Raw genomic sequence first — 12,698 nt, 5'->3', positions numbered from 1 at the left:
TGTGATCTCAAAAATTTTTAAAAAAGGAAAAAACAAAGAGGGAGGGTGGGAGTTAGAGAAGAGGAAGGAGGGAGGGAGGGAGGGAGGGAGGGAGGGAGGGAGGGAAAGAGGAAATATTACTAGATTTTTAGAATTGTAGCTGTGAATTATTTTGAATTTGTTAAAAACTTTTTTAAAAATCTAAAAATAAACCTAAAAAATTAATCTAACTAGGAGAACCAAAAAGACAACAGAGGCTTTCACATAATTTTATGTAAGAAAACAGCCACCACAAGTACTGTCAGATGACATTCAGTCCCTAGCAAGGTTTGCACTGCATTTTTCATTCCTCCAAGTCTTCCTCAAATGTGTGCTATCATATTTTATTACACACACACATACATGAACATACCATGCTGCTACAAGGCCACTTCCCATTCCACACTGACAAAGCCAAAGCATGTGTGCCTATTTTAATAACTTTTTTATTTTAAAATAGTTTAGAGTTACAGAAGGCCATCAAAGACTTCCCACATGCCCGGTTTCTTCTACTGTTAACATTTGATATGGGTATGGAACTTTGTATTTGTCATCGTATCAGCGTACTATTACTACCTATAAGTCCATACTCTATTGGATCATTCTGGGCTTATGTGTTTATGTCAAATGTCCTTATTCTGTCCCAGGATCCCCACAGGTTAGTCATATAAATTCAGTCATCACGTCTCCTTAGGCTCATTTTGATGATGAGAGTTTTCAGACCGTCCTGTTTGTTTGATAAGCTTGACAAGTTCATGGATGCTGTGTAGAGTGCTCTTCACTTTCAGATACACCTGATGTTTTCACACAGCTTTGTGAGAGGAAGACCACAGAGGAAAAACGCCATTTCCATCGCATCGAATCAAGGGTACAGTCCTCATCTCTTTTCTGTTACTGTAACAAAATACCCGAGGCTTGGTATCCCAATTTAAAAAAGAGGTTCATTTAGTTCATTTAGCTCACAGTCCTGGAGGTTCAAGGACCAGGCACTGGCATCTGTTGGTTCTCAGGGTGGATGGTATCACAAGGGTAGGAGCATGTGCAGCGGTGGTGAGTGGTGTTTGTGGGAGGCACCAGGCTCTCTTGTAACAGCCCTTCTTGGGGGAACTAAGCCCACTCCAGATGAGCATGTACTCCTTCCGATGGTGTAGCTCCTGTGACCTAATTACCTCCCCAGAGGCCCCAACGGCACACTGAGGATGCCATTTCCAGCACATGAACTTTGGGGGCGGCGGGCGGGGAGACCACCTCAAACCGTACTCAAGCTACAGCAGTACACACTTATCCATGCATCTTATTGGTGATGTCCGCCTTGCTCACCTGGACAAGACAGTGTTTGTCACATTCACCCAGGTGGAGTTTTGTTCACCATCTACCATCTGGAAGGAAGTCATGACACGCATTTCACACTTCAGAAGTGGGGAGTCAGCGGCTCCACTCTCTCGAAGACATAAATGATTTAGAATTCTTCTCAACAAGACTCAGTAATTAATGCTGCCCAGCTTCACTGAGGGATGAGAAGAACGACCCTGAGGCCAGTCTTCAAAAGCTTACACGAGAGTAACCCCGCGGGACAGGGGTGAGACGGCAAGGGCACCGTGGAATAAGGTCATACACAGCTGTGTTGCTTCTGACTTGGAAAACACTACAGCCCCTGGCACCCCACGCCACACAGGCTTCTGCATAGCCTTGTCAGGTGCATCTCGGAACCTCCCATCCTGAAGACAACAGGGGGAAGATTTGGTTCTTGTCCTCTATGGGTCACAGTTAGCTCCATAAGCAGGCAATGCTCCTCCGCCCCCCACTAGAGTCGATGATGCACAGTAGATCCCCAGGGAAGACCATCCCTCGGCATTCTGGGTGGGAAGCTGCAGGTGAGTGGCAGAGCCAAGATGAGGACCCTGTTACACGTTAGGGGGCTGGACGTGGTCACAGCACACCGGCGGGAGGATGGGAGTGTTTGGAAGAGGCCTCTGATATACACCAGTGCATATTTTAAGTCTGAGACAGGAGTGAGTGAGAGAAAACCCAAGCGGGTTTCCCACTTGTCTGCTGCCCCCAACCTCTCATCAGCACCAGGTGCTTCCTCCTGGTCTCCCATGCCGGTGCAGGGGCCCAAGTACCCAGGCCACAGCAGAGAGATGGACTTCAAGAGGGGCAGCCGGGACTAGAACCCAGCACCCATATGGGATGCCGGCACCGCAGGCAGAGGATTAACCAAGTGAGCCAAGGTGCCGGCCCCTCTTGTATGTCCTTGACAGGGTTTGGTATCAAGGTTATCCTGGTCTCATAGAGTGAGGAAGGGAGTATTTTGACTTTTTTCCTGTTATCTAGGAGAGGATATATAAGATTAGAGTCATATCTTCCTTAAATGTGTTTGGAAGAATTCCCATTTGAAAGCATATTTGCCTGGAGTTTTCTTTGTTGGAACATTTTAATTATGGATTTATTATCTTTTAGAGACAGGAGGATACTTTAATTTTCTTTTTTATTTCTCGAGTACATTTTATAGGCTGCATTTCTCAAATAACTTTTTCAGTTCATTTAAATCTTTAAAATTATTATTGGGGAGCTCATTAAAATAGCCCCTTATATTTTGGACTTACTCGTTGTCTGTATTGCATATTTTTTTCCTAGTTCATTAATTAATTACCACCTCTGGGTTTTTTCCCTTTTACTTAATTTTAGTTCGATGTGTTGTTCTTTTTCTAATTTCTTCCAGTGGATACTTGGATAGATCATCCATTTTTAGCCTTTTTTTTTTTTCTTTTCTAGCACTTGCATTTGAAGCTATAAGTTTTGGTATACACTGCATCATAAAACTTTTAGTTACAGGATTTTGTTATCAATGTGTTAAAATACTTCCTAATGTCCTTTGATATTTCTTCCTGAGGAGGGCATTAATTAAATCCCACACCTTTCTAGGTTTTTAAGTATGTTTTAATTAATGATTTTTCAGCTTAATTCCACTGTAGCCAGGGCACTTGCCCCGTGTGATTGCAATCATTTCGGAGTTGTTGAAACATTTTTACTGCCCAGCATAGATTCAGGTAAGTATTCTAGGTATACTTGAGAAGAATGTGTAGTCACAGTTGTTAGAGACACAAGGTCCTTCAAAAAACTTCATGAGACAACTAAATTAAAGATAAATTCATTAGGAGTACAAAAAAAAGGAAATCCATGTATAGTTTCTTCATCATATACATTTTCCATGAACCTTTTCAAGATTCCTCATATAAATTTGCTATATAAACTACACATTGACCTACTTTGTCAAATTTGCTAGTTTTGTTATTCTAACCTTCTATATTTCAATTTTTTTGCCTATTTGTTCAAGAAGCTACAGAGTGTAATAATACAAGCAATAAACCCACCCTGTATTTGCCATTTCTCCTACTATTTTTTGTCTGTTTTTCTTTACATAATTTTTCTTTGAAACCCATGAGCCTTTTTTCTCAGTTCACGCTGTACTTAGGGTTTTCTAACTTGCTCCCAGCGTTTTCTGACACGTGGATTTTTCTCAAAGAACTCCAAGCTTATTATTTGGTGTGGAAAATGTCAGTGTTGCTGACAGTACTGCCTTCCTCTCCAAGATGTCTGCCCCCACAGGCCGAATGCTGTGGGTTCTCTGGGCTACATCAGGCAGTGAATGCTCTCTGGGATGCATGAGTTGCTAGAAATGCAGCTGACTAACGTGGGCCGAACGTTTGCCACCCTCACAAAGTTCAGGTGCTGAAGCCCTAAGTTCCGATGGGGTGGCATTTGCAGAAGGGACCTCTGAGAGAGTTAGATGAGGGTTAGACGGCTGGGAGAATTCGCACCCTTAAGGAAGAGACAGACAGACAGACGTCTCCCTCTGAGGGAACATACCCACGAAAGGCCGCAGGACCACAGATCAAGACCACCACCATCAGGAAGCTGGCAAGACAGTTCCCACCAGGTAACAAACCTGCCAGCACCTGGACCTTGCACTCCCAGTCTCCAGAATTGTGATAAATATCTGTCATTTGAGCTGCCTGGCCTATGACGTTTTGGTAAAGCCGCCATGAACTACATCAGTCACATCTCTAAATCAACCGTTCATGTAACCACCTACCTTGCTGGACTCAGTTTACGTTTACCTTGAAGTGGGACAGAATCTTACATAATCTATCACACAAGGGCAGGCGTTGTGACGCGGTAGGTTAAGTCACCACCTGCAATGCTGGTACCCCACATGGGAGCTTTAAATCTTGTTTAAAAATCTTTAAAAGATGGCCGGCGCCATGGCTTAACAGGCTAATCCTCCGCTTTGCGGCGCCGGCACATCGGGTTCTAGTCCCGGTTGGGGCGCCGGATTCTATCCCGGTTGCCCCTCTTCCAGGCCAGCTCTCTGCTGTGGCCCGGGAGTGCAGTGGAAGATGGCCCAAGTTCTTGGGCCCTGCACCCCATGGGAGACCAGGAGAAGCACCTGGCTCCTGCCATCGGAACAGCGCGGTGCGCCGGCCGCAGCGGCCATTGGAGGGTGAACCAACGGCAAAAAGGAAGACCTTTCTCTCTGTCTCCCTCTACTGTCCACTCTGCCTGTCAAAAATATATATATATATCTTTAAAAGAAAATCTATTATGCAGGGTTTCCTGGGAGATCAAACTTTGCCTGAGGTTTCTGAAATTGTTTGTCTTCTTTCCAGTCCCTACCCAGCTTCCTGACTGCCCACTCCATTTCCCCCTGGCATTTACGTGCTAGTAAATCCCTTGCACCTCAACTACTGGCTCCAGATCTGCTTCTGGTGGATCCCAAACTAAGGCATCACTTGACTACTCAACTCAACATCTATTGTTCCTCAGTGTAAAATTTTCCTACTCATCATTATGAAAAATATTAGACACATACTCAAAGTATTGTAAGCTAAATATTGGTGGTAATTTTTCTCTTTATGAACATTTCTCATCGACTGCATTCAAGGCATTGTATCTTTTTCAGTAGGGTCATGTAATCTGAATTCCTACACCTTTAAGACAATTCCTAAGCCAGGAATCTCCCATATTTTCAAGTTTGCAGAAGCATAGGAAGACAATCCGCCTTCAGCTACTTCTCTCACCTTATAATGGAAGGGTCACCATCTTAGTTCTCACAGTTTTAAAGACTTTCATTATTTGAGTGACTTAGAAGAGATATATTATCCACAGAATATTATATATAAAAAGAACACATTGTCATAGAATTTAGGGGTCATCAAATTCAACTTCACATACTTATAGAAAAGAAAAAAAAACAGCATTTCTTAAATGCCATGCAAAACTTGGAACCAACATCTAAAAGCATTATTTTTCTCACTGTAAAGTACTCAGCATTGACTACTTGCACCTTTTCTCAGATGACATCATCAGAGTGACTTAGGGTGAGGAACGTGTCGGGCACCCAGGCAGGCAAGGACAAGGAAGGGTAAGACGGTGCACTGAGAAGGTGAGAGAGATGAGGCTGGAACACATCCCCTTGGGAGGGGGTCTGGAAGGGAGGGCAGTGTCTAAAAGAGACACAGAGCAGAACGGTCAGGTGGACACACATCCCCGGGGTTGAATCAGAAGAATCAATATAAGAACAGAAGGGATTCTGCATTGATTTCTGAAGTTTCAGCCGCTCTGCCTTAATGGGTCCAGGATCTAGGCATCTTGAGCAATAAAAGATGTATATCTTCACTCATGTTTAGTTCCCCATCTCAAGGCCAGTGTATGAAATATCATCTGTAAGCACTGGTAGAACTCCACTGGCCATAATATTGATCTGGAATTTCATTTTCCAATCCTTTATCAAAATGCTAATCTCTCAGTATGGATTTTCTTTAACTTCATAAACCTATTTCCAGTTGCTAAAAAGAAAAGTAAAAATATTTTAAATAAAACCATCTCATCACTATAGTTCACAGACTTTGACTAAGGATATAACATGGACAATAATGTATTATCTTAAACCTAATAATGAACATATAAAATATAATTCTTTGATTTGCTTTATAATTAATCAGGAATCAAATGATTCTTCTAGAAAAATTAAGTAGAAGCCTGAATTCCTTGAAATTACTTTTGTATAAATTCCTTTTGTATTAATGTATACTGGCATATTTGGTGCTGTGAGGGTCGCTAAAATGGGGATCATTGGCAGATTGAACTTAGTAGCAGATTAATATTCACTTTGGACTATGGTTTTGACATACGTGTCACCATACCACAGTGTGATTCTCATTGTCAATAAGATGTCATCTCATGAACATCATCTGTTATCCCTATTCTTCCCATAGGAAATCAAAGTACAGAGTTTAAACATTTTGCTCATCCTCAATTAAATAAGAAGTATTATGGATTAAAACTAAACAATATGAGTCAGGCCTTAAGCAGTGTGTAAGGTTTCCATACGGGAGTAACTGGGTTCAATTCCCAGTTCTGGCTCCCGATTCCAGTCTCCTGCTGACGCAGATTCTGAGAGGCAGCAGTGGTGGCTCAAGTCATTCGGTTCCTGCTACTGAGTTCTTGGTTCCTGGCTTTGGCTCCAGCTCAGCCCTGGCTATTGTAGGCATTTGGGGAGTGAACCAACAGATGGGAGTTCTCTCTGTGTCTATCTATCCCTGTCTATTTGTTTCTCAAATGAACTCTAACTAAAAATTAAATCAAGGCCGGCGCCGTGGCTTAACAGGCTAATCCTCCGCCTTGCGGCGCCGGCACACTGGGTTATAGTCCCGGTTGGGGCGCCGGATTCTATCCCGGTTGCCCCTCTTCCAGGCCAGCTCTCTGCTATGGCCCGGGAAGGCAGTGGAGGATGGCCCAAGTGCTTGGGCCCTGCACCCACATGGGAGACCAGGAGAAGCACCTGGCTCCTGGCTTCGGATCAGCGAGATGCGCTGGCCGCAGCAGCCATTGGAGGGTGAACCAACAGCAGAAAGGAAGACCTTTCTCTCTGTCTCTCTCTCTATCCACTCTGCCTGTCAAAAAAAAAAAAAAAATTAAATCAAATAATAGTGAACCGATCCCAGATACATTTAAAACCAAAGTGACTACTGTTGACTAACATTTTAGGATCCACAGTAGAGAATCCAAAAGAGAGAAGCAGAATGGAGGAGCTGAAGTTCAAGTGTGTTGGGGAAGCTCCAATGCTGTGACTGCACAGGTGACTCAGGGATCTGACTGTTCAGCAAGGTGCTGGGTTTTTAATGTCCCTGCCTCCATGTGGTAAGTGCTACATATCTGCAGCCTTAGGGTAGGGCTCAGTCCTGGAGACAAAGTAGAGCATGAGGTTGAAATATCAGGCAAAGCTAATAAGAAGTCAGGTGCCGCAGTTGGGACCAGCATGAAGGCACCGGGGTCCTCATATTTCCAAAAACCATCCAGCGCCCAAGGCCTCACTTGCACATCAGATTCAGAGTATGATGGGGAAGCAGTGAGTTTCAAAGCAGATCGACTGCTGGCATCTGTTCTTCCCCAATCTACGGCTGTGGGCAACCAAAATGCACTCACTGCATCCTGGGTCCGGGAGACGCCCGGGGCTCACTGCACAGCGGCAGTGCCAAACAGGCTCCTCTTGCCCGAGACGGGAGCCTCTCCTTCAGTGCTGCACCTCGCCATCTCAGTACTTTCCTCAGAAGGTGCTGTTAAATACATTGATGCCACCAATTTTAAAAACCGAGAAATTTCATGTGATAGATTCAACGGCAGGAAACACTTATCTCAAAAGAAGCACCCACCTCTTCCCATCCCTGGGCATCTGCCTGATAAGCCCCAGGACAGGGCTTCATTTAGGCCTCATAGTCATATGTGAATACGCACAGTAACTAGGGGCAGTAAGAGCTGCCATACAACTCCACGTAAGGTTTTATAAATTATCCTTTGTAGCAGTACTTCTAAGAATGATCTTCGTTTCTGTCCGTTAATCAAGGAAACTGATATGCACACCGATAGATGCTTGATTTTTTAACAGAAAAATCTACAGGTATTGGGAAAACAGCCCTTAATAAGCATTGAAATCAGACACAGTAAGAAGTTAACTGTAATCACTAATAAGAAAACAAGATAATTAGAGCAGTACAGTGTAATGAAGTTCTGTGGATGCGAGAGCTCTTTTCCCACATGTCTTCTTGTTCTATACTCATCATGTGATGGTTTCAGGTGATAAGATGCCTACATGACGAGCTCAAGCGAGGTGAATGGTATAGAGACAAAGCATTAGGCTACCACCTCAACGCCAGCCCCGGGCGATCCTCACAGTCGAGTTAATAGCTGAAATGGCTACGAACAGGCCACGGTGACAGAGCACAGATACGCTGAACAAAGGAGTGATTTATGTCCTAGGCAGGGCAGAGCCAAATGGATGACATTTCATCATACAACTGAGAATGGGGGGTAATTTTACACTGAGAAACTGTTTATTTCTATTTTCTGTTTAGTACTGTAGTAGCAAAACAGAGGATAAGGGAGGGCTGTGGTCTAAAGGGAGAGAGATGTTTGATTCCACTTACATCACCAGAATTAGCAGGGAGTGATTTTGGTTTGGGGTGTGTATAGTTAAGCCTGGATTACAGTTCTCAGAGCTATGAATTTTTTCAGGTTCAAGTTGATATGCCTCTTGCTAGTTCAAAGGAGGTAAACTGTTCTTGAAAATGACTGAAGTGAAACCGTCTTCTGGTGCATCAATCTTGAGAAAGAAGAGTCATCTACTCAGTGGCACAAGCAACACTGTTAGGGCTGCAGTGAGAAGGCCCCGCAGACAGGCTTGGGCCCCATTTTCACAGGTTTTACCCAGGGTACTGAGACAGCAAACAGTTGAGTTAGTTCCACACTTCCTGCCTGGCCAGTCTTGGGCTCAAAGTTTTCCAGAAGTCACCTCTGGGTTCTCATCCATCGATTTCCTGTTGCTAGAACTCAATATTTGATGCCGGGTAATAAGAAAAGAGGTTTGTTTATTTAGCTCACAGTTGTGGAGGCTGTAAGTCTAAGACGGGGCAGCCCTCTCTGTGCGGTCTCTGATGAGGGTCTCCTTGGCTATCTTACAACATGGCAGCAGCAGCCCCGTGGGAACACAGGTGACAGGGAGAGATCCCAGAGTGAGACAGGAAGCCCAAGAGGTTCAAGGGCCAGGTTTGCTCTTTCTTATAACAACTCATTCTCAGGAAAATTAGCTCATCTGTGAGTTCAGTACTAATACCTTCTGGGACACAACTCCAATGGCCTAATTACCTAGCACCAAGCCCCACCTTTTAAAGGGCCCACCACCTCACAGCATCGTCACAAAGGGATCAAGTTTCCAGTACATGAAGCCTTGGTAGACAAACCAAATCCACACCATAGCATCAGAACTTCTATTTTATTAATTGATACATGACCAGCTGACTTGATTGAACACCCTTCCCCAACCCGATCTAAATGTGATGAGGAATGTTCCAATACTAGAAATAGCATATAGCCTTCCTAAATCACTCAAAATCTGACATTCCTTAATGAACTCTTCATGTAATTAATAGGGGAAAAAAACGGAAAACTAAAGAAAGAGAAAAAAATGTAATCAACTTGGTTGACAAGGAGCAAAAGATAATTAAAATCATTCTGTTTTGTCTCTCAGTTTCATTAACATGCAAATGAGATTCATGAAGTCTGATATTGTGTTTCACCAAGAGCCACAGACATGAATTAAGAATGCAAAGGAGCCCCAGTGATGGAGAGTCCTGATGAGTATATAAATTAATGAAAAAAAAGATTGGATCCAATTAATAACATATATTTTTGTGACTTACTGAACCTCAACAAATGAAATAAAGATACATAGATAAAGTCGGTGGTTTGTCTCTTTCAGGAGACCCCATTCTGTGAAAGCTTTTAGTCCTCCAGGGCAGGCTGCTAAATGTTAAACTTTGCCAAGAAGTACAAGGCAGAGACCTTGGCCTAAGGTCAATGTCAGAATAACAGCATTCCAACAGTTAGGGCCATGGCTGCGGGATCCAGAAGAGCCCTGTGAGTGGCTAGGAGAGTCTGCTTTACAGGTCCCTCAGGGATTCAGAATTGCACATAGGGACAAATAGAAAATACTAGAAAATACAAGCATTATCTAAACAAAGAAATTCAAACCTTGCTGCCAAATTGCCCATTGGATGCAAGGATCTCATTTTCTGCTCTCCACACTCAGATGCATGTATAAGTGGGGATCTCAGATAATATGATATGAATCTTCAAAATTATCCAGCTCACAAACCTATCAAAGTGCTATGCAAATATCTATTGTATAAATATAACTGTATGATATATATAATGTATACCAGATGGCAAAACACAAAGATATATACACACACACACACACAAAAATAATAATAATATCAAGAATAATAACAAGGAGTACATTTCAAAGAAGTAGCCAGAAGATCACAGAAAGAAAAGGATAACAAACAGGTGGAGCAGGGTTTTAATAACACCTGATTGCAGCACTTATTTTCTTACGGTTGTTAAAAATGTTTTCTGTCTTTGTAAAAGGGTACTTCAAACAGCTCATGGAAAGTGGTATTAAAACATGTTTATTTGGGCACAGATTTTTTTTGAAAGCTGGGCGTAGTGTTTTCATAATTTGCATTTTTCACAAACTTTCTGAAGTCCCCTCCCCTAGCTGAAGCCTCTTTTATGTCCCACATGGGTGAAGATGATTTTTTCCTTAGCATATTGTGAAACCGGCCACAATGATACTCTACAAGGGTGGTGTTTTGAAGTCCTTTCTTCTTTTGACAAGTGCCATTTAATTATCTTCACTTTCCTTTGAACATATTCAAGTAATCAAACACCACCTAGCTAAGAGAGAGTAAACAATACGAACCGAGCATCCCTAGAGGAGCAAGAGAGCTTCATTAAGTTCCTGTTCATCAACAGGGAAAAAATCTTGTCAACCACATTGAGAATTAAAGAAACCGAGGGATTACTATTTTTTAATAACTAGCATCTTTTAAAATTACTTCTTGCCAACTTCTTCATTTAACTTGAAATACAAAGCCAATTATGTTTCTATCAATACTATATCCATACTGATTGTATAGAGTTGTAGAAAGATTTATTTTATAAGATCTATTAAAAGCTTGCTCTGTTGAAGGATCTCAATTCTTTAAATGTCAAGATGACGATTTAGGATTTTCCATTAGGATGTATCCCTTGGCCATTCCCGAATGGCAGCCAGTTAAGTTTTAACCATTTTCTTATTTGGAAATGCACTTTCTCATACAATATATCACGTATAATGATTTTATTATCCGAGGATGGAGACGTAATGAGATTTCCCAAGAAACGAACAGAGGAAAAAGCAAACTTACCATCTCTTCGATTCAGCCTTGCAAAGCCAGGGCCATGGCTGCTGGAGAGCTCGGAGGAGCTGCTGAATGCGGCCTGGGGCAGGGCAGCCACGAGCGGGTCATCACAGGCATCTGCCAGGAGCAAGAGCGAGGCTGGGGTCAGACGTGCGCGCACAGCAATCGCAACAACAGACACAGCAGGCAAACGAGCACAGTCAACATCAGCACCCAGGCCCCGGGCTCTCCAACAACCTGCAGGGTTCTACTGAAGGTCCCGTGACTTCCAGGAGGTAAGAAAAAGGATGGAAAGACAAGGAGACTATGCAAACAGAGATGGAAAGTATCACAGAAATTATCAAATAATACGCTAAGGGAGAATAAGTTTATTTAAAAATGCCTCATCATAAAAGGAAAGATTGAGCAATTTAAATGTTTCAAAATTAAAAAACTGTGGTTTTCAAAAGACCTTGAAGAAAAAAAAAACTACAAAAATTAAGGAAAAAAACTACAAAATGTAAAAGAAACATGAAAGAAACTTATGAAACAGGAAAGTTTGTAGAAACATGTAAGTTTGTAGCTTCTTTAAAAAAAACGCACAAAGTACATATGAAAGAAACCTATAAGCCAGTATACAATTAGGATTCCAAATAAATGAAAACAAAGAAATAAAGAAAAAAACTTTAAAATTAGAAAATACACTAGAATAAATGGCACAAGGCACAACCAGAGGCTTCACAGCACAGAATCTACATGAACTGATGCTTTAGCTTCTCTACAGAAAGAAAAGTAAATCAGGACTAGCCTCGGCTACTATTTTACAGACAGTAAATTAGCAAGATGTAAGAAGTCTGACAATGCCAGGTCACCCAGAGAACGTGGGTCAAGAGAAGCTCTAACCCAACGCTGCTGGGAGCATGACCTTGAGCATCACTTTTCAAAAAGCAATTTGTCATTAGCTTGTATGCGTGAACTTTGGCCTATCCCACGTCCCACAAGTCCACTTGGTAAGAAGGTCCTTCTGGGAAGAGTTTACCTAGCATGAACGTGGTCTCAGGAGCTTTGCTTCTTACCCAGAGGTGCTACACAAACACTAGAATTTTTTTTGTGTTCCATGGAAAGAAAAATTTGGGATGCCCTGAGCCAGAGAAACCTGCATTTGTACATCAACAGATAAGTATGATTTTTCAATTTTTCAATTTTTTTTTTTTATTTTTGACAGGTAGAGTGGACAGTGAGAGAGAGAGAGAGACAGAGAGAAAGGTCTTCCTTTGCCGTTGGTTCACCCTCCAATGGCCGCCGCGGTAGCGCGCTGCGGCCGGCGCACCGCGCTGTTCCGATGGATGATTTTTGACAACATTGCTTAGACTAGCAAAATCCCATTAACAAGTCACA

The 12,698-nt window shown here is 42.5% G+C and overlaps 1 protein-coding gene across 6 annotated transcripts in view; it reads right to left on the bottom strand.

The window, feature by feature from the left end:
• Positions 1-12,698, bottom strand: part of CNTNAP4 (contactin associated protein family member 4) — a 291,034-nt gene that overhangs the window by 237,990 nt on the left and 40,346 nt on the right. For all 6 annotated transcript variants that reach the window (XM_062176397.1, XM_062176399.1, XM_062176403.1 and 3 more), the window contains exon 2: positions 11,328-11,438. In XM_062176397.1, the coding sequence (XP_062032381.1) occupies positions 11,328-11,438 (111 nt within the window). The remainder of the gene's footprint in view (positions 1-11,327; positions 11,439-12,698) is intronic.

Source organism: Lepus europaeus, chromosome 19 (assembly GCF_033115175.1).
Source record: "Lepus europaeus isolate LE1 chromosome 19, mLepTim1.pri, whole genome shotgun sequence".
Classification (NCBI taxonomy): Eukaryota; Metazoa; Chordata; class Mammalia; order Lagomorpha; family Leporidae; genus Lepus; species Lepus europaeus.
The sequence above is the reverse complement of the archived record's forward strand: the minus strand, read 5'-3'. Positions and strand labels throughout refer to the sequence as shown.